Source organism: Panicum virgatum, chromosome 5N (genome assembly GCF_016808335.1).
Source record: "Panicum virgatum strain AP13 chromosome 5N, P.virgatum_v5, whole genome shotgun sequence".
Lineage (NCBI taxonomy): Eukaryota > Viridiplantae > Streptophyta > Magnoliopsida > Poales > Poaceae > Panicum > Panicum virgatum.
In genome coordinates, this window is record NC_053149.1 from 45,730,042 (window position 1) to 45,754,117 (window position 24,076).

The following is a 24,076-nucleotide window of genomic DNA, read 5'->3' on the forward strand; positions in this document are numbered from 1 at the left end:
AAAAAATTCAACTAGCCTGGCCAGCATCGTCTCACCTATTCGTTGAGATGGAGAGCGCCTGTGCGTCAACGAAGACGGCGCCACCGGCCGCAAGGCGGACGAGAAGAAGCAGAGAGGAGCCTACACCCATGCCACTGTGGCCTCGCTGTCGCGGCTCCTGGCCGGACTGATGGCGCTCATGGCATGCGGCCACTACGGAGCGCCGCTGTGGCTCGCGTCGGAGCTGTGCGCCGTGCTCTGCCTCCTTCTCTACATCTGGGCCTACCTCCTCACGCAGAACCTCACTGCAAGTCTTCTCGTTCCCGCTCGCCGTGGTCGCGGCCCCGTCGCCGGTGTGCTCGTCATGGTCGCCGACGTGACGTGGCATTAACGTCTGCCTTCTTTGGGTTCTGCGTCGCCAAGGACGTGGGTTGCAGCATTATTACAATTACGAGTTTCCAGAATTATTAGCATTTGGTAGGTAAACAGCACTAGCAGAAAACTAGCAGTATCTGGGTAGACTTGCAGTCATCATTGTACAAGCGTGATGTTAGAAGTGTTCACAGGGTGGCTGCTTGACTGCTTCGCATTGTTGAGTGTGAAGGCATCCCACAGTGTTATTTCGTCAGCTCGTGAAAATCATATTGTACGAGATGATACTTACAGTCGTTAAAACCATGTATCAGATCTCGACAAAATTGTCTTCATCAGTTTCTACCCACTCGACCTGAGAGCAAGCTGCGGATTTCATCAAGTACGTAAGACCGGTGAGGTCTTCCAAATACGTTGGTTCGTTGATCACTTGCATCACAAAATCCATTCCTCTCCTCCGATATTCAGACAATACCTGTCACATAAGAGATCGGCAGCATAGCTGTCAGCGAATTTCTGGTAGTATTGTTTGCATTGTTGAAACCGGCCAAGGATGACACTCACGCCAGAGCAAAAGCGTTCGAGCACTTCCAGGACTAAAACAGAAGCTAACTCACGCGAACAAACATACACGAGGGCACTGTATTTGTTGTCGCACGCCTGTTCTCTTTTCTGTATTCTCGGTTCAAGCAGCAACCATATCGAGCACTTGGCTCCTATAGCCCAGCTTACATGCACAAGCAGCATCTACTGCCTGGGTCTCATGTGTACGCAGTTAACCTCAAGCCACACCTAAGAAACATGCCCAACTAACCATGCATGCACAGCTAACTATTCCCTCCGCTCCAAAGTACTTATAGCTTTGGCTCTATCCTAAATCAAACTTGTCTAACTTTGAACAAAATTATAGAAAGAAGTAATATCAAATTAGTTTTATTAAATCCATTATGAAATATATATTTATACTGTATTTACTTAGTATTGTGGAAGTTTATAATTTCTTTTATAAGTTAGTACAAAATTACAGATGTTTGACTTAGAACAAAGCTAAAGTGACAAGCAATTTGGGATGGACGGAGTACTTGAATCACTAGAATGGATGGACGGAGTAGTTGCATCACTAAAGTAACAAGCAAAATGATGGACGGAGTCAACATATAACATGCATGTTGTGCAACAGTAGAAAGTTTACATACCACATTGGAACATGCTGTGCAATTGCTTGAGGAATAGCCCATGAGGGTTAATAAGTTGTACTGTGAAAGTGATCCACGCATCTGGTGAGGTAATAGACCAAGCGGATGGCCACTGCTTGCACCAGCAATCTCTCCTGGAGCATGTATCCTGCAACAGGTAGTAAAAGTATTTATCAGATTTCCTTGCTTCTTGTTCATCGATGCAGTTAGCATCTTCTTTGGATGTTACACGAATTCATAGTATCGCTCCAGCTTTCATGTACCCAAACTGCTTACCCATCTGGATGATGTAACATTCTTGTGAAGAGGTCTGCAGCACATCCAGATGCAATAGAGGCCAGCCCTGGTCGTGTCACTGTACATTGTTGATCCAGTGTTCGATTGGAGACAGACTGCATAAAAAGTAGTTTTATGATTGTTGAAGGTAACATGTTAAAAGCCTAATTATAATTTCCAAAACGTGGAACATTACATCAACAGGAGCAACGACGTCATTGCAGAAATAACACCCCAGTCTTTGACGTCCAAGGGAATCCTTTGTGGACAGCTTATCCATGGCAGCAGTCACATTTGAAGCTTCACAGCTTTTGCCAGGACCAGCCCCATGTCGCATCACAAGGTAACTATCATACCCTAATGCTGCAGTAATAGCAATCTGCAACGCAGAAGGGGATTAGCATAGAACAACAGTTCCAAGGTCTACATTATTCAAGGATGCCTACAAAATTTACCTTGTTTTCATCAGTGCAGAGGAGAGTTGGAAGCCACCTACTTTCCCTTGTGTCGGTCAACAAGAAGATAGCATCATGGGAGGCTACTAATTCCTTAAGGCGCTTGCAATCTTGAAGCACACCAGCTGCTTCCCCAGGAGACACAGGATGCCCTGGCATAGGTATTTCCATCTGAATGCCTTGTGCATCCTGCAAGGGCGCATGGTAAATATTCATTAAGACAAGACAATAGTAAAAAAAAAAAGGTGGGAGTACGGTTTCAATGGGAAGAAAGTGAAGACTCACCACCGAAGGACACCTCTCCACTAGATGCTTAAGTATTGCAGTTGCTTTTGGGGCACCACGGTCATCAGAAGTGTAGAGTGATTGTCTCGCCAAATTTGACACAACTACACGACCACTATCAACCACTGTTAGCTTCCGTACACCACAGTCCTGCAATGTTGGTTTCCGCCACAGTGAAACAGAATTTGTTTAAGTTTATATGTTGTATAGTTGAACAAAAAGTTAGCATCATTCACAACACTGAGTCACTGACCATAAGAATGCGAGCAACATCACATCCAAGAGTCCCAGCACCCAAAAGTAGACATCGGACATCAGAAATCTTGTCTGAATTTACAGAGATGCTGGCCAGCATTTTGGGACAAGTATCTGGCCTCTTAGAATCAGAAATGCCTGTAAGATCTTTCAGATATGTTGGATAGTTAATAGCTTGCATGACGAAATCCAATCCTCTTCTTCTGTACTCTGACAATACCTGAAATGTTTAGCATGGATATCATTAGAAGCAATAAAATTGTGAGAATGTAATGTAATCTCATGCGGAAGAATTCACTTACTGCAATTGAACATGCAGTACAGTTGCCAGAGGAATTGCCAAGTTCCAAAGATAAATCACACTTAGGGAGTGATCCTCGCAGCTGATGTGGTAATAGACCAAGCTGATGTTCTGTTTCCATACCAGCAATATCACCTGGAGCATGTATCCTGCAAAAGGATATGATACTTGAGACACCACATGGTGGACTGATTATTTTTTTCAAGATCCCCAACAACTTAGCTTAATCAATATTCACTTTCTGAAAAAAAACTAATATCCACTGAAATCAATGTTAACTAAACAAACACAAATCGGACGCAGCAAGGCATCTTACTCGTCAGGATGATGTAACATCCTAGCAAAGAGCTCCACTGCTTTGCCAGATGCAACTGAGGTAAGTCCAGGTAGTGTTCCATTAGGAATTGGCTGCAAAAAAAAAACATTGAACATGACGGACCAATAGTAAAACCAGTAAAAATGATATAAAACATAAACAACAAGAGAACATGTCCAAAAAATATGAGTCTATCTGATGTACATTAAAAAGGGAAACAGCATCATTGCAGAAACAACAGCCCAATCTCTCATTTCCAAAAGCATCTTCTGTAGACAAATTTTCTATCTGAGCAGTCAATTCATCTGTACCCCCACTTGTTCCTGGACCAGCACCATGTCGCATGACAACGTAACTGTCACATCCTAATACTGCAGTAATAGCAATCTGCAGTGGAGGTACAACATGTCATTAGTACAGTATATACACAATGAAAAGGTAGAGATTAAGAATACTTTTTAGCTGAAAATGTGATTAATCTATCTGGATTCACACCCCCAGCCATAGGCTATGTAGAGATTATGAATACTTTTAAAAATGTGTGATTAAGCTATCTGGATTCACACCCCCGGGCATAGGCATTGTTATGTGAGAAGAACTGCAAAGGTCCTTAGCCAATGTACTTGTGTTCAAGCTTTACCTTGTTTTCACTTGCACACAGAAGAGTTGGAAGCCACCTGCTCTCCCATGTGTCAGTTAACAAGAAAACTGCATCATTGGCAGCAACTAACGTCTGCAGGTGCTTGCAGTCATCAAGCACACTTGCCATTTTGCTGGCAGAATCAAGATGCCCAGGCACCGGTATTTGCATTTGGATGCCTTCAACCTCCTACATGACAGAGATCAACATCATTTATCCACAACAGAAATTCGAAAGCATATGTTTCAAGGATAAAACTATCCTCACCGCTGCAGGGCATCTTGCTTTTAGATGTGGAACTATTGCAGTTACTCTTGGAACTCCAACGTCCTTATCTATGTAGAGCGATTGCTTGACAAGGTCAGACATGGCAACACTACCACTGTCAACCACAGTTAATTTCCGTACACCCCAGGTCTGGAAAAAAGATGGTTGCCACCATAAATTGAAAGCAGGAGATAAATGCTTAAATTCTATTAGATTGTTACAATGATAGGAATCTAGTAGCAGCTCAAAGCACTAACCATAAGTAGGCGAGCAACTTCACATCCAAGAGTTCCAGCGCCCAAGACAAGAACTCGAACCTGAGATAACTTGTCTATATTCACAGGAAAGTGGCGCCACCCCATAAGCTTTAAGTGCATCAGCTGTTTTTCTTCATCCTGACTGTGCATGAAATAAACAATCAAGATAATTTTTTATTCACTGTTGACCATTTCCAAAGCATAATATACAATCAATCTACCTTGCTGGATTCATTGATCGAAGATCTATTTCCTTTGGCTTCATTTCTTTTGTTCCCTTTCCTGGCTTTAATCCTTCCCACCCAATAGCATCAGGTACATGATCAGGGTCATCCCACCCTGTCATAACAGCAACTGTTAGAAACGGATAAAATGTTGGTGAAAGTGTAAGGCTGATTATTTTCCAATTGAAACCACCATACCATGAGGTGATGGAAATGATGATTCGCCAATGAGGGATTGATCTAGATCGGGGTTTCCTCGATATTCACGGTAGCAGAAGAACTGAACTTTCTCAATCTTCCGCCGGAAAGTCAGGAATGTAATGTAGTTTCTAATAGCCCAGCCAGGGCAATTTGAGAGACATCCATGATCATAAAATCCAAACAGTAGCTGCAACAGAAAATCAATGAATTCACACGTAGCACAAAGACACATGAAGCTGGGCAAATAAGGACATTCTTCCAAAACATTATCAAAACTCAGCTAGTTTAAATGATCAAATGGATGACATGACATACCTTTTGATAGTTCCCCTGGCAAGTTTTCCAGTCCTTAAGTGGTCTTACAGAGGCAGAGGAATCCGACGATATACCAACCAGAAAGAATGGTACAACTGCCGAGATTTGAATCCATTGCAGAAAATTATTAATCAGATCAACGGAGCAAACTAATAATATGATGCCAATGCACTTGCTGTAGGCCTGATTCTCAAACCTGTTGTTTCACTAGAAGCACGCCACTCTTGCAATGCTTCATACAAGGATGCTGCCTGCAGGAACAAATAAACAACTTTCACTACCAATTGGGTGGATCAAACATGGAAACTGGTGTTCTTCAGTACTAGGCGCATATGATAATGACCTCTTCTTTGCTGAGCACTTCTGAGGCGCAGTGCAGACTTAGCAGGGCCATTCTAGAGTTGAAAACCAACGAGGGGAATGCAACATTGTAATAGACCTTCCAATTCTTCAGATCGGCAAATGATGTCACAAGGAACCTAAGTAGCAGAGCAGGATTCTCTTCTACATCACCAGACATAATGTCATGCAAGATCTGCCCCCCATGGAAACAAATTAGAATTAGACAAGTAAAAGGAATGAGTAAAGAATTGAAAATTCCACGCCAAGCATGTACCTTCTTTGCTTCCGCTTTCAGAAGAAGTTCCCTATCTAGGTCTTGGAATCCCCTCATGTTATTAGTGTTTATGAGGGTCCCTGGGACTGGACAACCGTTCCTATCACCAGGCGAATTGTTCAACGATCCCGGACGTAAGTTGAAGAAGCTCGCCATCGGGCGAAACTGGCGTGGAGTATAATAACCTGGTTATCGTTCAGAAGGAACTGTTTAGAATATGCAGAGTTCTCCAAATAAAACTATGAGCAGACTAGGCACACTGACAAAATTCATTTTCAATGAAACAATTCATCTCAGAATCACAATTTGCGTGTGAAGACTGAAGAGTGCATCCAGCAGTGCAGAAAGAGCAATCAGCAACCACACTAACCAAAAGCCTAACTAGTCAGACGATTGATCTTAGAACGATAAGCGCTAATTCCTGAACCGGTGAACCCAAACCCCAGCAAGAGCGCCAGACGTAACTGTGGAGCTCAGATATCAAATCAGATCAGCAACTCAAAGCAATAATGGCCCTGTTTGTTTCCGATTATCCCACTAAACGCCTCACTTATTTTCGCTTCTGTGGTAATCCGCTTCAGAGATTTGAACAAGAAGCGAGAAAATCTTTGCTTCTCTCAACCACGCTTAGATTATAAGCTAAACCAAAACAAACAGGGCCAATATCTCAAGCAAAACACGCAACGGACGCGAAGCCGCGAATCCTGGGCGACATTGCGTCCACGAACTACCAACCCCGTGGGGCGAACCCCCACAACAACCAAACGAAAATCCCAAACCGGAGCGCCCGCACACGCGGATCGCAACCGGTAAGCAACTACGGCGGGTCGGGGCTCTACGGAAGCCCGGGAGCGGGGCGTGGAAACGCATGGGGTCCGCGCTCGTTCCCTGCCCTAATTCGCGAATTCTACGAACAAACAGCAAGGAGAGAGGATTGGGAGCGGGCGGACCGGTGATTGGGATGGGGGAGTCGTCGGTGCCGAGGACGTCGAGCTTGAGGCGGCGGAGCGCGTCCCAGAACCCCTCATCCGCTAAGCTCTGGAGGGCCTGAACCTGCAGCAGCCGCGGGAACCCCGCCGCACCGGCACCCGCCATCGCCGTCTCGTCTTCCCTCTGCCGGCACGGCGAGCGGCACGGCCGGTTCTGCTGCTGCTTGATGGTTTTGGATTTTACTTTGTTTTTTTTTTGGCTTTTTCTAGTTTGCCCCCCTGGGGAAGAAGAAAGGATCCCAGGCCTAGTGACCTGGATGTCCTGGATGTGAACTCCTACGTTGGCACGTTGCCTTGGCGTGCGTACAACTCGAAAGCGTTTCGTGGAGTTGTAGAAGACCGCGATGAAGTTTCCTGCGAGATATATAGGCCAACCAAACTTTTTTTAGAATCTCTACCACATCAAAAGAAATTTTACTATTTTATAGTATTAAATAAAATCTATTTATAAATGTTTTTTGACAGCTGAGTGCTTTTTCGCGAGACGAATCTAATGAGCCTAATTAATTCATAATTTGCTACAGTGATACTACAGTAACCATTCGCTAATCATAGATTAAGATACCTCATTAGATTCGTCTCGCAGTTTAGCCCCAGAGTTCTGCAATTAGTTTTATAATTAATATTTATTTAATACTTCTAAATACTAAAAAGTTTCAGAGACTTAAAAAAAATCCCTGGAACCAAACAACCCAAAGTGAGGGAGATCGGAAAATGTTTTTTTATTGATGAGTTGAGCATGGTGAGATGGGATTGAGCTTAATAAATTTGTAGGACGACACGATGAATCCATATGATGAAGGGCATACAATTTGCCGACAATTTTACTGTGTTCGTTTGGCTGTAACTGGTGGCTGGTGCTGATTTGTTATAAGAGAACAATACTGCTGACTGACTGGTAGCTAGTGGCTGGTGCAGATTTAATATGAGAGAACATTACTTATGGCTGGTGTCGGGTACCATAATTAGGGCATCCTAATAAGGAGACCCAATCGTCCTTAAAACACAAAACACATGTTAGGCAAACGGACTCACGAAGTCATGCGATCTCCTTCCGATCCAAAGGAAAGGAAAGGACCCAAAGAGGCCTGCTTCGCCCTCGGCCTACGGCCTGGCTCTACAGTACAGCCCATTCGCACCCCCCTCGAACCCGCGGAGCAATCTCCACCTCGCTCGAGGTCTCCCTGCCGAGGCCCTCGACAGCTCCCCGCACCTCCGCTTCGCTCGAGGGTAGCGAACCTACCCTCGGCGAAGCACACCAACTCCGCCTCGCTCGAGGGTAACCAGCATACCCTCGGGAAAGCGGATCAACTCCGTCTCGCTCGAGACCACCCCTCGACGGAAAGGACAAACGGCCCATCCGCTCACCCGTCCGCCGTACGTAGGCATTAAATGCCAACAACTCCGCTGCAGCACCCGGGTCAGACGGCGTCAGGCCGCCACTCCGCACAGCAACAGCGCCCGGAGTCTCGTCTGCCAACTCCGGTCACTGCTCCACCATCCCCGGCACTGTAGCAACACTGTGGGAACTTGCGACGCACTGTGCGAACATGCGCGGCGCTGCCCCTTCCACTGTGCTGCCTACTCCGTGTACCTCCTCTGTTGCAGGCCCCTCGAATGGCATGGGCATGACCCTCGGGCGCGGTCCGAGCCTTGACCAGATCAAGACCCCCACCTGCAGGACCCTCGGAACGCCGCCACGTCAAGCGCAAGAGACGGTACCCTTTAGAGGAACCACCATACCGCCCGTTGGAGCTGCCAGGACGTCGGTGTGATCTCCGCAAGACCAAGGACGACTCCCAGGACAACCGCCACGCGCCGGCGCCATGCTCTTCAGTGCCCCACAGTGTACTTTCTACAGTAGTCACCACTGCGCACACCTGATTCGGGGAGAAGACGGCGACTTTAGATCTCCCCGTACATGTACTCCGCCCCTCCTTGTGTCTATAAAAGGGGGAGGCGGGCACCATCTTCTACAGGATCTCATCTCCAACACACACGTAACTCGCAGAACACACACGCCCGCTCCCCGGAGCACGATATTGGCACTTGCCTCAATCATCCCCTCCTCTAACAGAGACTTGGGAGTTTTCCTCCCTCTCTCACCTCACTTGTAGCCCCTACTACAGGCACCCCCGGTGCAAGATAGTACAGTGCCTTCGCACACCCTTGCTGGACGTACGGCCCCGCGGCCGGAACCAGGATAAACTCGTGCGTTCCTGTGTTACCTCTTACATCAACCATCCATGGTGAGGGATCACGCAGCATTTTACTAGTTGGTGCCGGACCGCCGGATCAGGACACCGACAGCTGGTTAGCTAACAAGCCAAATGAACAGAGGGATATATTATTACAGAAATAGAATGGGATGGTAAACAACCTTAAATTTTAGTCTAGATAATTAAGGTTTAGAATTTTAAAAAAAATCACTTTTATCTTATATATTTTTGAGCTAAAAAAATAAAAATAAATAAAAACTAAGTTAAATTGTGAAGAGAGTATTAGAACCATGATCCATTGCCACTCGATGCGCAATCTCCTGCTCAATAAAATCTCCCAAGTGATATCTATAACGTAGATGATCTATTATCTTATGCGAATGCCAAAATTTGAGCACCAAGCTTTCTCTCCATTTGATAGGGAAAGGAGATTCTCATGTACTGTGCGTGTCGCTGACGTAGATTTGATCACGGGCCACCCAACCCGACCCACCCGAAAAAAACCCGACCCGACCCGACCCGATCAAGTGACGGGTCGGGTACGGGCCGAAATATTTGACCCGAAACTCAAAAAAAATCTGATTCAACCCAAAAATTACACATAAAATTGCGGGCCAACCCGACCCCATCCGAACCCGACCCGACCATATCATGGGCCGGGCATGGGCTAACATTTTTTGACCCGAAACCCGAAGTGACTCGACCCGACCCGACAAATGATTAGGCCTACACTGACGCGGTCTGGATCAACACAGTGACGTGGTAGTACGTTAGAGGAACCTCCTCCATTGCTAGAGCTTCAGGCCGTTCCAATCCTCCAACTCAATTGATTTTCATAGCAGACATTAAATATGGTGCTATGTAAGCAAACAACTGAGTTGGCAGTAGAATTAATAAGAAGAGAAGAAAAAATATGAAGAAATCGTGTCTAATACAAGAAATCATGTCTACGCGAAAACAAGACAAAAGAAAAGAGGATTAGAGAGAGAAGAGATATGAATAGATAACAATTTATTTTGAAGAAATCATCTATTGGGATGTAATTTCTATAAATAGTGTCTATATGACATAGAAGTATAGAAATTAGTAGTAGTGTTTTTGGTTGGGATTGCTCTCAAATGAGCGCGTCCAGCAGATCTTCGTACCAATCAACCAATGTGCTTCTCTAGAGTGTTTGTCATTGATGTACGATATCAGTAAACGGAATCATTTTTCTTTCCCACCCCCCTCGCAGAGTGTGGTGCCGACTGCAATTGCAAATGTGGAGTATTTGTTATCGATAGGCCATGAGTTTTACCCACTTACGGAATGTGATGTGATTTTAATAGCCAAAATATAGGCATATTTGACAAGTATAGAACTCAATATATGGATCATAAAAATAAAATACACATGAATGGCTCTCCTCTCGTGGTGTTTTGCCTACCCAAGTAAAGCCAGTCAGCAGCACGATCCAAAAACCCTGTGCACTTTGCCCACAACAATATTATTCGCTGTATTCGTTTGGCTGGCTGTGGTTGGTTGTTAGTGTTGATTTGTTATGAGAGAACAGTACTACTAACTGATTGGTAACTAATAGCTGGTAGTGATTTAGTATGAAAAAACAGTACTTATTACTGGTTGGCTAACAACCAAACGAATAGAACAATGGCCAGGCCATTACCGTCTGGCAACAGTGAAGTTCATGCCCAAGCCCGTAAGGCCAAGTCAAGAACCCCACCACCTACGCGAACTTGGCGAGCTCGTCCGCGAAAGCGGCGGCGTGCGGCTCCTCAACGCAGCGGAGCATGAGCCGGATGCCGCGCTTGGGCGCCGGCGGCTTGAGGTAGATCACCGACGCGACGATGTTGACGTGGTCGTTGGCCGTGAACACGTACCCCGGCTCGCCGAAGCCGTAGTCCACCTCGTTGAACCCGACGCGGCTCCAGTCCGACACCGTCACCGTGCCGTAGTCCAGCGGCACGTTGTAGTGGTCTTCCTTGGCGCCGCCGTGCAACCAGTCCGTGAACCGCGCGGTGAGCGCCTCCTTCGCACCCCGCATCACGCCGATCACCTCCGGCAGCGGCGCCTCGCGGATGGCCTTGCTGGTCCGGGTGATGCCCACGGGGTACACGCAGTTGCCGTAGTAGCCTTCCACCGACGGCAGCACGCCCTGGAGGAGGTGCCGCGTGCTGGCGGCGAAGCCGAGCCGGACCTCGGCGTCGTCGGGGTGCCCCGCTGCCAGCGCGCGGCACTTGAACACCACGGCCGTGACGGCGTCGAAGGTGGAGCAGGCCTGCCCCGTCGCGGCGCTGAACTCGTCCTTGATGCGCGCGATGCTCTCCGGCGAGATATCGACCACCTGGGTCACGAAGCCGAACGCCGTGAACGACGGCGGCGGGCCGCGCGGGAGCTTGGGCGGGTCCGGGATCGTGTCGCGTTCCCAGACCGGCGCCACCGACGGCGCCGGCAGCCCCCGCGCCATCTCGCCCGCCGCCTTGAGGAACTGCGCCGCGCCCTGCCCGTCGAACACCAGGTGGCTGAAGCAGATCCCGACCGCGAACCCGCCGCAGGTGAACTTGGTCACCTGTAGAGCTCAAATTCTCAGCACTAGCAGACGATTTCTCCCCCCGGATCCGGTAATTAAACGTACGCGTCTTCATATTTGTGGATCGGACAAGGGGATCGGGAGGCGATCGATCGAACCTGAGCCATGATGATGAGATCCTCGAGCTTCTCCTCCGGGGGCGGGCGCGGGAGCAGCTCCTCCTTGGGGATGAGCAGCGGGCGCTCGAGGTAGTTCACGTCGGCGAGCGCGCAGCTCGCGGCGGCCTCCACGAACCAGACGCCCTGGCCGGTGCAGTCCACGACGGGCTCCCCGGGGCTCACGTCGGTGATTCGGCCGGCCACCGGGTAGTACGGCACCAGCGCCCTCGCGAAGCCGCCGCGCATCGCCGCCACGGAGGCGTCCTGGTCCCCGACGGCTCCTGCGCCCCGGGGGAACACCTGGACGAAGTCAACCGAGACGCGCACCGCCGCCGTCTTGTCGATGGAGGACAGCGGGAGGGTGCCGCCCGGCGTCGGCCCCGCCGGTGGGACGAGCTCCGGGGCCGATCTCTCGACGGTGGGGGCGGCGGCGGCGGCAGACATGGCGGCGTCGGTTGGTGGAGCGGAGCGGAGAGTTGGTCTTGCCGCGTGCAGCGTGCCAACGGAGCTTCCCACCAGGCACCAGCAATGAGTGGAGTGGAGCTGTGGAGGTTGTTGCTGGCTGCGGCCTTGGTTCGGCCCGACCGCACGAGCTCAAGTGCTCAACCCAACAAGGCAACAACGGTTTGATTGGAAGTCGTTGGCTTCTTTTCTTCTCCTCTGGCTGATCTGAATTCCGAATCCAAGTGGGTTGGTGGCGTTTGTGAAAGCTAGTGGTGCTCACATGGTCAGTTGTTTTCCAAATAATTTCTGAACTTTGCAGCTCATAATGTGACATCCTACTCGACGTCTCGACCTCTTGCTTCATGGCGCATGTTTCTTCAGTTCACAGATTGGCCAACGAGCCTCCAAGAAGAAGCTTCTTCATGTTAAGTGTCAAACTGATCATCTGGAGGCTGATTTTCTAACCAGCAACTGATGTATGTGATATTATTGTGGTCTGCATCCATAGCAGATGGTATGATGCATAGCCACTGTTCCTGAACTTATAGCAGGCCAAAAGGTCTGAATCAATTTGTAAAATTTGCTTCAAATGGAACACTATTATTCCTTCATCAATGTCAATACATGTAATCATGTATAATGTAATCTTTCCCATAATAGTACAAAGTATAAACACGATCAACCCTGTCTTATTGCAAGCAAGTCTGGAAGCATCAATTTGTCACAACAAAATACAACAATTCCCAACTATGGAGTAGAACACACTCACTCTACACTATGCATGCTTCTGCAACTCCTCGCTGAACACAGCGGAGTGCTGCCCCTCCACGCACTGCAGGACCAGCCTAATGCCCTGCTTCGGCTTGGGCGGCTTCAGGTAGACGACGGAGGGCACGATGTTTACATCATCGTTCAGGGTGAAAACGTAACTCGGCTCACCAAACCCGTAGTCCACCTCATTGAACCCGACGTGGCTCCAGTCAGTGACAACAAGTGTGCCATAGTCCAGTGACACGTTGTAGTGGTTCTCCTTGGCTCCGCTGCTCAACCAGTCGAGGAATCTCGACGACAGAGCTTCCTTGGCTTCCCTGATTGCAGTCACGATCTCCACAAGTGAAGCTTCCTTCACCTCCTGGCTGGTCTTGGTGAGGCCACCAGGGTATACACAGTTGCCATAGTAGCCTTCGACCGAAGGCAGCACATTGCTCAGCAGGTGCCGTGTGCTGGCAGCAAAGCCCAGGCGAACTTCAGCATCAGGTGCAAAGTCGACTGCCAAGGCGCGGCATTTGAAGATTATGGCGGTGACCACATCGAAGGTGGAGCACTTCTGGTTGGTTTCACTTGCAACCTGGTCCTTAACACGTTTGATGCTGTCCAGAGAGATCTCAACCACTGACTTCTCAAAGTTGAATGCGGTGAATGAGGGTGGCGGGCCAAGGGGTGGCTTAGGTGGGTTGGGGATGGCGTCCCGAGCCCAGATAGGCTTGATCGATGGCTCAGGGATGCCCCTAGCCATCTCACCAACTGCTTTCAGAAATTGGGCAGCACCCTGCCCATCGAATACCAAGTGACTGAAGCAAATGCCCACAGCGAAACCACCACACGTGAACTTTGTAACCTGAACATAGAGAATTAGACAATGGATTGTGTGAGTCATTAATCACATGTAAATTCAGTAACTAGTCATAGCAGAGGTCGTGCAACAGATACAAACATTTAGCTTGAATACTAGGCTCTGAAGAAAAGTACTTAGTGCTGAAACCGAGGATGATGTTTTTAAGACAATGACCTGATTAAATATTGTTTATGCACCAAAATGACATTTACTTTCTACCTTTCTGGCCTCCATTATGTCAAATTTCCATTCTGTTGTCAATTCCATAACTAAAATGTAATTATGTAACTATGCATCCCTCATCTGACTAACGTGCCACAAAATCTATATCTTGCTTAAGCATCATAAGCTCCCCTCCAACGGGTTATGCTTCCATCTAAATGAACTTTGGGACTACATGGTTTGAAATAAGTTTCACAGTGAGACTTGATCAAGATAAGTATTTCTAGATTACAGGATCATCATCCAACTTTTAGATGCCAGAATATAGTTCTTCTAATGTAAAAGGAAATGACAACTGCTTCATCAGTTTGTCAAGCGGCCTGCAAACAACAATCTGTGATGAAAGCAAGAGATTTGTCTGAACGCACAGCAAATCAACAAGGTAGGCAGCAAGAATAGTAGAATGCCAATTAATACTATGCTTGATCCTCGATCCTGAGAACAACCACCCTGCCTACTTCTGGTGAATCCATCAGTAAGAATTCTCTATCAGGCTACCAGCATTGAACAGAGGCGTGGCTGATGTTTTCCTAGGCGATCGTGATTGATGACTTTTAGCTTAGATCACTAGGTCCGCTCAAACAATTCATGGCCTGATGGCCATGATACCAGTCATTCTCTCACGGTTGAATTGAACTTAGCAGTGAATCTTACGGCTGGTCTGCCTACCACATTATGCTTAACACTTTGTGCGGCTGTAAGCCATTCCTAGATTTCCTAGTCAACGTTAGTCGCCACCCTGCTCCCCCTCAGATCCACACACACCGAACACTAAACCCCCTCAGATCCAGACCGAAAAATTGCGTCAAGGATTTACTAGCCGAAATGATCATAAGGGACTCGAGCAGCATGCAATGGGGATCGGACGGACCTGCGCGAGCAGCACGGTGTCCTCGACGCGCACCCCGGCGGGCGGGCGCGGGAGCAGCTCCTCCTTGGGGATGCACAGCGGGCGCTCGAGGTTCCGCGCCTCCTCGAGGGAGCAGCTGGCCTCGGCCTCCACGAACCACACCCCTTCCCCCGTGCACTCGATCTCGGGCTCCCCCGGGACGGGCTCCGCGATGCGGCCGGCGACGGGGTAGTACGGCACGAGCGCCTTGGCGAAGCCCTCGCGCATGGTCGCGATCGCGGAGGCCTGGTCCCCGCCCCCGGACGCCGGGAAGATTTGGATGAAGTCGACGGAGACGCGGACGGCGGCGGTCTGGTCGATGGAGGAGAGCGGGAGGGAGCCGCCCGGGGTGGGCCCCGCCGGCGGCACCAGGGACGGCGGGGACTTGGTGACGGTGGGCGCGGCGCCGGCCATTGCCGTGGCGGGTCGGGTCTGGGTGGATCTCCGGAGGGGGAACGCCGGGGAGAGGGAGACGCTCGCGGGAAGAAGGGATTAGTTTGGTTTGGTAGGGGGGAGCGGCCGGTGAGGTGTCCAGTTTATTTCTCGCTTGACTTCGAGCTGTCTGAACAGCAAGGTTGGTGCGGACTGCGGAGCAGCTGACAACAACCGGCGAGTTCGTTAGTTGCTGGTTGGGCTCGCTTGCGCCTCTAAGGCTCTACCTCGAGTTACCGTTAACGTTACCAGAGGTGATTACTGATTCGGAAGTGATCGTTATTGCATCTTTAGTATGCTATTTCTCTTCCTCATCCTTGTTTTTTTTTAAAAAAAATAAAAAACTACTCTTCAATAGTTCTCATATCCTAACAATTGCCCAATTGAGTTCCCTTATGCGTAAAAATATTTATGCCTCCATCGCTCCCGATCGCTGTTAATGTACTGCGCATGGCTTGCGTCGTCGCCACTTCTTTCCGCACCGATTCCGGCCGCTATGGTGCATCACCGGTGCAAATAAGAGATAAAATAGAACTCCCCAGTCGTCCTCTTTGTTTCCTCCCAAATTTCAAGCCCTTTCGTGCCCTAAATTATCAGCAATCTGACTTGCAAGAAACTATTGTCCATTAGCCATGTCCGTCAGTTATGAAAGTTTATCGTGAAATTATCCTTATGGGGCCACAACTTCTCTTTTTTTTGAAGTCAAAATAGATAAGTATTGGAGATTGACTCTTTTTTGCTTTCCCATATCTATTTGATGAGTTGGCAAACAATAAGTTTTGGAAAGAAAATATTAGGAACCCTTGGAGATGCTTTTAGAGCAATTTATTTAATAGTTTTCTATCTCGCTTCCCTATTCTTATTTTTTGGAAAAAAATTCTTCGATAGTTTTCCATCTTAATTCTTATGTCCTAACAATTGGTACATTGCCCATCCTTATGCGTAAATAACTAAATATGCGCACGCCTCCGTTGCTCCCAATCTACCTCCCCGCGACTTTTCTTCATCACGCCTTTTCTCCCCGCGTCCTTCACAGCGCGCCTCGTCCTCCTTTGCGCCATTGTCGTCGAGGAAGCTAGGTCCCCGCCACTTCTTTCCGCACCGATTTCGGCCACCACGGTGCATCACTGGCGCAAAGTAAAAGGTAAAACAGAACCCCCTTGTTGTCCTCTTTCTTTTCCCCCGAATTCAAACCCTTTGTGACCTAAATCATCGTCAATCTGACTTGCAAGAAGTTCATGTCCGCCAGCCATGGAACTATACGTGAAATTAATCTTACGGGGGTCACAACTTTTATTTTTGAAAGTAAGAATAGGAAACTCTTGGACATGGACTCTTTTTTGTCTCCTCATACCTATTGGGGAGTTGGCAAATAACAAGATTTAGAAAAAAAATTTAAGAACTATTGAAGATGCTCTTAGCGCGAAATGCTCCACGCTTCCCCTTGCTACTCCCTTGGTTTCAAAATAAATACAATTCTAGGACTGAGCACATAAACTAATACTATGTGTAAAATTTAAAAATTTTTTGTCTTTCGTAATGAGTGGAGGATGTGTTAGTTAACTGTTGTGAGATTTTTTAGAAATCGTCTTGTTTTTTATGGTAGGTAGGTCAAAGATAGCAATTTTTGTAGAACAAATTTTAAACTTTATAGTTGCAATTATTTTGAGAGGGAGCGATTACGTGCACTCGCACAAACTGGCTCGGCTGGCCCCTCTGGCTCAACTTCTTGAATGGCTTTTTCCTTTTTGAAAGGATACTTCTTGAATGGCTTTAAAGAGAGTTTTACCTTTATTTAAGATTGTGTTAAACGGGTATAAATGCAACAGCTTCACTAGCCGTTTTACCTCGTGAAGTTGGAAACATCTTACACTATGCAGGAGTTAAAATACTAACGTTATTAGCTTTACCTCCTCTATCCACTCATGAAGAATAGAAATAAACTGTTTCATCAAATATTTTCTACAATGGTTTTAGCTTCACCAGCCGTTTTATAAGAAGCCAAAAACATGTCAAACGGTCTACTATCAAAATATCATTTATGTTAGTTTTAAAAAAGCTAAAATAAAAATATATTCTCTGCCACTCTCCACGTATCCTCTCTAGGATTTGGGTGAGTCGGCCCAAACCAGCCCCAAACACAGACCGATCCAAGACTGGTCCACGAATTCCATGTAGGGTGGCCATGCCCACTTGGGTTCACGGGCCCGTTTGTATCAAAACATCGACTGCACTCCGCTGGGCTTGGGAGGGAGGGCACGAGCATAACATTCCAATTTCAAAAGTTTCCAGTTTTCTTCCCATAACTAGTGCCGGACGCGCGCTATTGCGCGCGAACATGGCTTCAATTGTTTAGTTTTTTGCGTAAAAGTGGAATAGGATGGTATGCTTTTGGATAAGGTGCAACAGGCAAATAAAGGAGCTGAGTAGGAGCCGTATATTAGTTCGGCATTAGATTGTACACAATGTCCTGGAAAGTCTGCAATACAACCTCGACTGGAACCACAATTTACAGTACAATCATTAAGCGGTCGCGCGCGCGCTCAGTGTTTCTTGAAAAAAAAATGTTTGTTGCTGGAAATGATATATCTGCAAAAGAACAATATACAAAAGTTACCCGGTCAAGGGGAATGCGTCTTGCAAAAAATTGGAATGCAAAGACGAACGGCTGTAGATAATACTGCAAAATAAAACAGATGACCTCTGCAAAATAAAACAGCTGACCTCTTTCAGCTAGGTTAAGGTTCACATCTGAACCATGCAGACATTTCAATTCAAAATAATCTGCTTTAAACGGTCACAGCCTGCAACTGTTTGTAGGAGCATAATTGTAAATAAATAGCTCCCAAAAATTGGTGCTATGCTAAGCTTCTTATTTGGTCGTTGTGTAAAGAGCTGCTTGTAGCATAGTACCCAGCAATATGTAAGCACCATGAAGGCATCAACTACGATAATATTCAGGCCTGTTATAATGTAGAAGGTACAAATGGAAGTGGTTAGAAAGTAACACCAAACAATAAGAAGAAATTCATCTATGAAAATCATAAGCAATTGAATATGTCGCACTACTGAACAAAAGGCATGCCTTGTATGGGTGCTAGCTGAAACCTATTCATATACAATGCTTAATCGCAGAACTGGAAACTGAATAGGAAGCATAAGTTCTCTTTGCCGAGGAAACTTACAAAGATGCTGTTGCGATGGAGCTGTGGACCACGATTTCATTTGCAAGCTAAGAAGAATACAACTGCAGTAAAGCACATTAAAAATAGGTAAAATAGTCAAATAATCCTTCAACTTTGCTCCAAGGCTCAAATTAGTCCTTAAAGTATCAAATAGGAGCAACACCAATATATGTGAGATTAAGAAAAAAAGGAAATAGAGGTGCTGGATGTATAAAGGAGGAAGGTGGGCATCTGTGGTCGAGTCAGAAGGAACTTTCAAACTTGTTTCAGCATTGAGGTTAACGGATATTTCTGCTTATCCGGTTACTAAATGGGTTTTCACGGACCTGGAAACGAGCCGCTGCGAACATATACCTGAATAGAGAATAAGTCATGTAAATGCTAGGACGAGGCATTCTTTTCTGGTTATCTGAAACATTCAGAAGGAAAGAGGTATGGCCGAGCAGGAAGAATGAACAGCATCATATAATTTGGTAACATTGCATTCCTTAGGCAGGTGGACTAACTGAAGCTTAAATTGAATTCTGGCATATGTATTGAACATATGAGGAAAATCCTGGGTCTAGATAGTTTAAAAGTGCAGTTAACATTCTATCATTGAAGCATAAAACACAGAAAAGGTAATTCATGTGAGATTGGCACTTATAGTAATCTAGTATGCATGCAGGCCTAATGGAAGGGGAGTATCAGGACAACTGTAATTTTCTGAACCTGTGTGCTTAAATCCTTTATCTGTGAGTGACAACTAAAGCTTGTGAATATAATAATGAGGTGAGGATGTAATAACCTGTGAGATGCTGCTTAGAGGAAGATGTTGCAACTGAAGCACTCAGGGTAGGAGTTTCATATTCAGACACAGGGAACAGGTGAGCATCTCCTGCAACCTGTCAATGGGTACTATTTAGATCCAGGGCAGACAAAAAATGGAACTCACCATTTACTTCTGCAGCGTTCGTGGGCTAATGATTTGTGAAGGAAGTATCCTATTTCAGGTAGTGCTAGCTGCATTGGGAAGGATTCGTACCTTGCTGGTCGTCTGCTGCAGCAACATGGATTCTTCGGTTACTGAAAGTTGGTACCTGCATGTGTTAACCTCTTCTGGAGGATGTATTTCCTACGTTTTTTTGTCGATTTTCAGAAGGATCGGAGTTAACAGGGATGTACGAAGAGCCATTACCTAGTTTAGGAAAATCTTAGTCGGCATGATGGGGAGGTAATAGGCCTATGTATAAATGATTTGTGATTTTAAGTCAGCATGAGAACATTTGTAGAGGAGACGTTACAAATCGTGGCCACAAATGGCGAATGCACCATCAGTAAAAGATAAGACTTAAATAGGATGCAGCATTTGCTTACTTTTGGCAGCGTGAGGGAACAATGGAATGCTTTAGAAGGATCAACAAGAGCGTAGCAGTAGAACATACCTTTTTTTTTCTTTCCTGGCAGCGTAAGCAAACCCGCGGTCGATTGATCTGCACAGGGAGCCGCCGGGGAGGCCACTGGATCCGGAGCAGCCGGGGAGCCGCCGCCGTGTAGGCCGCCAGGGAGGCCCCTGCCATATCGCCGCAGGCGGCTCGGACACGGGCGGCGCTCCCGCGCACGCCAGCCTACTACCGGATCCGCGCCGCAGCGGCCTCCTGCAGCGCCACCGTGGGGCCGGGGGTCACCGCGCGTCGCCAGGAGCCCCTGGAGCCCCTCCCCGTCGCGCGCCGCCGGGTCCTCGCCGCCGTCGCACGCCGGGGGCCGCAGTCGTGATCCGGGATCCGGGCCGCCGCGTCCATCCCGCGCCGACGCGCGCCCACGCCGGGCGGCCGCCGTCGCCGCGGAATCCGGCGCTGTCGCCACGGAATCCGTCGGGGAGGGAGCTGCAGGCGGTGGACCGCGCATGTCCACCACACGCCTGCCCCATCACGTGGCTGCCGACCCGCGCCGCCGGCGAGGGTTCCAGGGGGGCCGCGCGCGTGGGAGCAGGGGCACCGGCACCGTAGTCGCGGAGAGGGAGGGACGAGGAGCCGGCCGGAGAGGGAGGGGCCGGCGGGAGGGAGCCGCCGCGCCCTATGTGGATCCGGCGGCCGCCGCCGCGGACCCGCGCGGATCCGGCGAGCTCGAGGCCGGATGCGCCGGAGGGAGGGAGGAGGAAGGATGCTACACGGGCTCGCGGAGGGAGCAGGGAGTAGGGAGAGAGGGGCGCCGCTGGGGAGCTCGAGGCCCGCACTTCGCCGGCCGGAGACGCTCGTGCGCGCGCCATGGCTAAGCCGGTGGGCGAAGGGAGGAGGAGGGCGGCGCGGATCGAGGCCGGGTAGAGCTCGAGGCCCGGTCGCAGCGCGCCGCGAGGAGGCGCGACGAGGTGGCTCTGGCCCGCGAGGAGGAGAGGGGCGGCCGCGAGAAGGAGGGGACCCCTTAGCCAATGGCGGAGTGGAGGGGGAAGGAGGCCAGAGAGAGAGGCGGAGAGGGAGAGAGACCCCTCATGTTGACGAGGGAAGACGGTGTACAGAGAAGCAGGCGACGGACGTCGGGAGCCATCAGATGGCGAATCGGACGGCCGCAAATAAAAGGATGACGTGGACGGCCTCCCTATGCGCCGTGGGAAGGAACTTTCATCTATAGAAATCCCATCTGGTGATAGGTGTTGCAAGTGTCACCGGTGCGATGCATATTAACCACGCCATTAGAGCACCTACAGCGGATTCTCATTCCCTAATCTCTACTATATATATTGGAAAAATTTGTATAAAAATTTATGCTTCAGGAGATTCTCTTTATCTTTTCCTTTCTTCCAACAATAATTATCGGGACAAAATAATGATCCTCTCTAAGTCTCTCCCCAAGTGGAGGGAGAGTTGAAGCTTTCCTGGTATGTTAGTTCGCTTAGAATGAGATTATTGTGAAACTGCAAAAACAACTCTCCCGTTGCCATAAAAAAATTATCAAACTTGTTAGCGTCCGGACGTCCAATGGGAACTTTTTTATCGGACGCTTCATTGCAACATCGAAACAAAACATCTGCAACACCGAAAATCTATATATGCAACATTCACCATGAAATATGCGGAAATAATAGTTGCAACATTGAAGGTCAATTATTGAAACACATGTCGGAATGTCCGATTTTCTTCCTTTTTTTTGAAACAAAAGAAGAAATATATTAGACCATAGTTGAGTACATCTTCAGGTTACAAACACGCTGGAATACAACCTGATCATCTAAAACTCCAGACCTATATGACGCTTCGTATAGAAGGCTGCACAAGCAAACACTCGGCGTGCACAGGCAAACACCCGGCATCAAACTCGAGAACAGAAGCCCAACGAATGGCGGCCAACACTCCTGCGGGCGAAGTGGAGAAACTTCTTCTTTCTTGTGTCTTCCGTCTTCTTCTTTCTGCCACCGTTCAAAAAGAAAGACTGGTCTGCATATTCTCCCTAATTCTTCATTATGGTCAGATCTAACCACAACAAAACGGAGAAGAGACTGGAGAAATTATTCCATGACGGCGGCATCATCTCCGCCTTGGTGTCACCACCCGGAAAACCAAGTCTCCATGTCGTCAAATCAATAAAGTTGCTGACGTCGGTGTCGCCCTCATCTTCAACAGATCCGCCATGGAGAAGACGAATCCACCCTGCCCCCTTGCCATCACCGGAGAGGAGGAGGAGGAAATAAATCTCCAATACCAAGAGACTTGGCATGGAGAGACTCTAACCCTAGAAGACTTTAACTCTAAATGACTCGATCTACTGGAGAAACTAGGAAAAAAAGATGGATCCCCACTCCCTTCGGCCTCCAGCGAGACGCCAAAGGAGAAGGGAGGGGGACCAAGCGTTGTTGGAGGCGGGAGATGCCGGCGGCGGCGCTAGGGCTCCGAGCGCACCGCGATAGGCAGAGGCCGTCCGATTTTCTTCCTTGTCCAGACGTCTGTGCCTTACTGCCTTTGCATTCCCGATGTTATTGAGAAAGCTATTATTTGAAAGATGTTTCATACTCATTTGAGATATACCTAGGTATGTGTCTCATTGTTATCTTCTTTCCCTGTCCATCGATTTCAGGGGTGTCAGGTCGATCGATTTCCGGTCAGATATATGTGGTAGCTCTACGACGACTGGTTTGTGGACTTGTAATTAGGTACTGCCTCATCTTACATAAATAGTCAAGAGTTGATGCGTCTGTAATATATATTATTGCAGAAGCTTCTGATGCAGACACGGCAGTACTTGTGAAGACTGGTGTACCTGGGGGTGGTAAAGGGCCGGGCCCTTTTGCCTCCTTCACAAATTAATTTAAGCCTTAATTAATTTTAGCTCAAAAATAAATATAATTTTAGCCCGGCTCTTATCCAGCTCTATCCTTAAATTTGCTACGCTAAATTGGAGGGCATTTACCACCCATAGGTGTACCTTGTTGGGTGTTGGGCTGTTCTTGCTTTTGCCAGCATCTTAGTCTATTGATAGGAGTAGTTGTTAACCTGTTCCGCAGATGTCATTACAACCATGCCAGTGGCGAGATTAGTGTACCAGTACCGAACCGACAACTCTCTTCTTTTCAAGTTTTGGTAGTTCAATTTCAGTAAATTAACCAAGGCATAAGGTGGTCATTGTGGAGCCATTACTACTCGGAGTGGCAATACTACAACTGATCCTCTTCTCCCAACGCACTGTAAGTCAGTTTCTGAGCAATGTTGAGGACTCTATTCTGCTTGTGATAAGTGAATTGTCAACCGTGCGGTGTGATCGTGCGCTTGGTCTTTGGATTGCAGGTACACGGGCGTCGAGTGTCGACGGGGAGCTGTCGTAGAGGTGCTGTGGCCGATGGACCGTGCGGTGGACGGCGGTGAAGGGCAGCCGGGACCGGAGCTCGGACCGGGCGGCAGCTGTGGCGTCAACTCCTGGATCGAGGGCGCAAGCGGCGACGGAATGCGGGTTTCTTGGTTTGCGCCACAAAACCAAGGAGACGGACGGCGGTTGAAGACGCCAAGTCGTGGAGGCACGGGCGTCGGTCTCGGGACTGACGGAGGCGATGGGCGTCGACGGCGTCTAGGGCCTCGCTGCGGGTGAGAAGGTGACAGACGTCGGGCGGCGTCTAGGGCCGTCAGAAGGCCGAGGCGGGAACGGCGTCTATGGCCACGACATGGAGGCGGGAATCTTCCCGCGCGTGAAGTTTTGGCGGTTTTCTCAAAACCGGCCACCTACCCGGGTTTCGAGGACCCTCCAAAACCGCGGACCGGTACTTCGTCGACGTGGCGGCATCACAGCAAAGATTTCGAGTCGAAGAAAGAAGCTCCGCCGTCGATCGAGTCTGTACAGCGGGCTGCTGCAGACCCGACCGGTCTGACCGGTCCCCTGGACCGGTCTGGCCGCAGCAGCTAGGTATAAAAACCCCCACCAGCCCGTGGCTGGTTGAGGCTCTTGAGTCTTTTGCTTTCTCTTCGTTTTTCCTTTTCCCT

General features: G+C 48.4%; 3 protein-coding genes and 1 long non-coding RNA gene across 7 annotated transcripts; all 4 read right to left on the bottom strand.

Moving 5' to 3' along the window:
* Positions 1–341: 341 nt before the first annotated feature.
* LOC120673012 (ubiquitin-like modifier-activating enzyme atg7) lies at positions 342–7,180 on the bottom strand. Of its 2 annotated transcripts, XM_039953688.1 has the most exons (21): positions 6,906–7,050; positions 5,956–6,140; positions 5,683–5,874; positions 5,536–5,590; positions 5,340–5,434; positions 5,022–5,211; positions 4,821–4,938; positions 4,600–4,741; positions 4,343–4,492; positions 4,076–4,264; positions 3,640–3,822; positions 3,436–3,527; positions 3,121–3,268; positions 2,817–3,038; positions 2,564–2,713; positions 2,279–2,467; positions 2,020–2,202; positions 1,824–1,939; positions 1,548–1,695; positions 655–826; positions 342–481 (listed from the first exon to the last, which is right to left on the bottom strand). In XM_039953688.1, the coding sequence occupies exons 1-20, from the start codon at positions 7,048–7,050 to the stop codon at positions 662–664; spliced, it is 3,057 nt and encodes a 1,018-aa protein (XP_039809622.1). In that variant the 3' UTR covers positions 342–481; positions 655–661. The 2 variants fall into 2 exon arrangements, with proteins under 2 accessions (XP_039809622.1, XP_039809621.1); XM_039953687.1 differs by having other exon boundaries at positions 472–826; positions 6,906–7,180.
* A 3,541-nt stretch (positions 7,181–10,721) lies between these two features.
* LOC120673029 (acyl transferase 5-like) lies at positions 10,722–12,499 on the bottom strand. Its single transcript, XM_039953706.1, has 2 exons — positions 11,849–12,499; positions 10,722–11,729 (listed from the first exon to the last, which is right to left on the bottom strand). Exons 1-2 carry the CDS (start codon positions 12,290–12,292, stop codon positions 10,887–10,889), a joined length of 1,287 nt encoding a protein of 428 aa, XP_039809640.1. The 5' UTR covers positions 12,293–12,499; the 3' UTR covers positions 10,722–10,886.
* A 369-nt stretch (positions 12,500–12,868) lies between these two features.
* Positions 12,869–15,548, bottom strand: LOC120673030 (acyl transferase 9-like). Its single transcript, XM_039953707.1, has 2 exons — positions 15,001–15,548; positions 12,869–13,910 (listed from the first exon to the last, which is right to left on the bottom strand). The coding sequence occupies exons 1-2, from the start codon at positions 15,430–15,432 to the stop codon at positions 13,068–13,070; spliced, it is 1,275 nt and encodes a 424-aa protein (XP_039809641.1). The 5' UTR covers positions 15,433–15,548; the 3' UTR covers positions 12,869–13,067.
* Positions 15,549–17,858: 2,310 nt separating this feature from the next.
* On the bottom strand, positions 17,859–20,370 carry LOC120673054. Of its 3 annotated transcripts, XR_005674479.1 has the most exons (5): positions 19,660–20,365; positions 19,423–19,519; positions 18,636–18,989; positions 18,175–18,413; positions 17,859–18,039 (listed from the first exon to the last, which is right to left on the bottom strand). It is a non-coding gene; the product is annotated as an uncharacterized LOC120673054 (long non-coding RNA). The 3 variants fall into 3 exon arrangements; XR_005674480.1 differs by having other exon boundaries at positions 17,865–18,413; positions 18,636–19,044; positions 19,660–20,370; XR_005674478.1 differs by having other exon boundaries at positions 17,865–18,413; positions 19,660–20,366.
* Positions 20,371–24,076: the final 3,706 nt, after the last annotated feature.